The sequence below is a fragment of the Apaloderma vittatum genome, unplaced genomic scaffold (assembly GCF_000703405.1).
Source record: "Apaloderma vittatum isolate BGI_N311 unplaced genomic scaffold, ASM70340v1 scaffold32023, whole genome shotgun sequence".
Lineage (NCBI taxonomy): Eukaryota > Metazoa > Chordata > Aves > Trogoniformes > Trogonidae > Apaloderma > Apaloderma vittatum.
The window spans coordinates 8980-11538 of record NW_009706961.1 but is presented as its reverse complement, the minus strand read 5'-3'; the positions used below and the strand labels follow the sequence as shown (position 1 = coordinate 11538).

At 53.0% G+C, this 2559-nt stretch overlaps 1 protein-coding gene across 1 annotated transcript in view; it reads right to left on the bottom strand.

The window, feature by feature from the left end:
• LOC104271357 (phosphoinositide 3-kinase regulatory subunit 5-like) overlaps positions 1–2559 on the bottom strand; it is a gene marked incomplete at both ends in the record, with an annotated part of 10306 nt that overhangs the window by 2802 nt on the left and 4945 nt on the right. The window contains 2 exons of the mRNA XM_009865997.1: positions 458–654; positions 2519–2556. Coding sequence (XP_009864299.1) covers positions 458–654; positions 2519–2556 — 235 coding nt within the window. The remainder of the gene's footprint in view (positions 1–457; positions 655–2518; positions 2557–2559) is intronic.

Sequence of the window (2559 nt, the reverse complement as noted above, 5' to 3'; positions counted from 1 at the left end):
CCATAGGATCTAACCACCAACTGGGTATCTCTCCCCCCTCCACTACCTCCTGCCCCCTTCGCAAGCCCTCCAAAATTTTTGCAGAGAAAAAGGTGTGGGTTGAAAACACCTAAAGGTTTTTCTTCTGATTTTTTGCCCCTTCCTGCCCTAAAAACACCAAAGCAAAGTGCTTCTCTGGTCAAAGGAACACTTTTGCTGCATTTCAAGCCTCAGGGCTTCCTCTCTCTGCTTAGAGATGGGAAAAGGAGTAAAAGGGTAAAAGGCAGATGACCCCCTCCACACACACACATCAGAAATCCAAAGGCTAGACCTCAGGTCTAACCTGAGAAGGAAAAGGCATGTATTTTTCCTAAAAGAAGTGCTACCCAAATTTTTTTTTTTTGTCAATTAAGTATTATTCCAGTCAGGAAATCCATCAGCCTGCTGCACGAAACTGCTCCCAAGGGCACCGTGGCACCACGAAGCTCTCTGGAGCCTACCTTCAGGAGGCGGTGCAGGCTGTCCAGGTCGCAGAGGGTGCCAAAGTTGGCCTGGTAGAGCTGCTCGAGGAGCACGACGAGCGTGGCGTGCTGCGGGTGCTCGCCCGCGCTCAGCTTCTCCGCGATGGAGAGGAACTCGCTCTGCACCTCGGAGCGGTTGAGCAGCAGCACGGTCCTGGGGACATGGGGACACCGGTTAGGCTGGCCAGGCAAGCTTGGACACTGGTGGAACACAAAACTCTTGGGTGAATTCACACTAGATGGCAGCGTCCTCTCATGCTGGCCACAGTCCAAGGGTCTCGGGGCTGTGCAGGGGTGTCACAAAGACCTCAAGGTGCTGGAGTGGGTCCAGAGAAGGGCAACGGAGCTGGGGAAGGGTCCAGAGGACAAGTGTGATGAGGAGACCTGGGGTTGTTCAGCCTGGACGGGAGGGGGTAGCGAGGTGGGGGTCACTCTCTTGTCCCAAGTAGGACAAGAGGAAATGGCCTCAAGTTGCACCAGGGGAGGTTTAAATTGGACATTAGGAAAAATTGCTTCACTGAAAGGGTTGTCAAGCACTGGCAGCACAGGCTGCCCAGGGCAGTGGTGGAGTTGCCGTACCCGGAGGGATTTGAAAGCCGTGCAGATGCCGTGCTCAGGGACAGGGTTCAGTGGTGGGCCTGGCAATGCTGGGTTAATACAGTTGGACTTAATCACCTTAAAGGTCTTTTCCAAACTAACCAATTCTAGGGTTTTATGATTAGCAGCCCAACACTTGTTCAATCACAGAATCACAGAACTGTTGAGGCTGGAAAAGCCCTCTGAGATCATCAAGCCCAGCCCATGCCCCAACCCCATCCCATGGGCCAGACCAGGGCACCCAGTGCCACATCCAGCCTCTCCTTAACCCCCCCCAGGGACCATGACTCCAGTCCAATAGCCAGTTGTCCTAACTGGACATCCAGCACACACAATGGAAGGGGAGGGTACAAAATGAGGGGGAGGGTAGAAAGCTTTGTGTGCCACCCAAAACATCTTCCCCCTGCAAGATGCAGACCAGAGTATTACTTCTGAGCTTTAAAGAGAAGAGCTACATCCTTCAGCTGCATTTTTGCTCTGAACCACAAAATTCCCAAACCTGCAGCCCAGAGAGCACGTGCTTCCATCCACGGAGGACAGCAATCCACTTCACTGAGCAAAACGACTCTGCATTACGAGTGTGCTCTGGGTTGTGTTTGTGTCTAGGAAGCTCAGTCAATGGGCACAAACTTTCAGTAAGCCCAAGGTTTGGTTTTGTGCCAGGTTTTCAGGGCTTTTTATGCAAATATAGCCATCCTGCTGTAAGTCACAGTTTGCACTTGCACCAGTGTAAGCGCATACAGCAGTGGAACTGCACTGGGAAGGTGACACGGCAGCACCAGTGCAACTGAGTGGGATGTAAGTGTAGATCCATAGCTGCAAGGTGTGAGAAGACAAACCAAATCAGCAGAACATCCCTCCTGCATAGAGTGAAGGTGGCTGTCCCTGGGGCTGACGCCACAGCCAGGAAGGGCACACACCACCCAGGCTCATTTTCCTATTTACAAATGAGGTGCCCAGGCAGGAGGAAAGGTTCAGCCCTTGAACAAGGTGCAAAGTCTGACTGCACTCACAGTTTCAAGGCTTTCATTAATTGCTGCACTGGGACAGACTCGTTTCTGATCCCCTTTGGGGTGGTGGCTCCCAAACACGCAGATCAAAGCATCTTCTCCAGCTTGTGCAGAGATCAGCAGCTTCCCACAGAGGAGACTTTGTCTCCTCTGGCTATTTTCACCCAAATCCACGGCCCTGCAGTAAAGCAGGGCTGCAGGATAACCAACATGAGGAGCCCACAAGACCCTGACCCATGGCTGTGGAAATGCCACAGCCACTCTCCTCATCCCTTCCCACAGCTCAGTGCAGCTATCCAGCTCCTCCCCAGCACACCCACCACTACATCTTTGAGGCACTGCTCACTTAAGAGGTCTGAGACGCTGAGGATGCTACAGAGTGGCACCAGCAGCGCCCACGGCCATACTTACACCGTGGAGCTCTGGTAGTTCTTCACGGGCAGCCCCTGCTA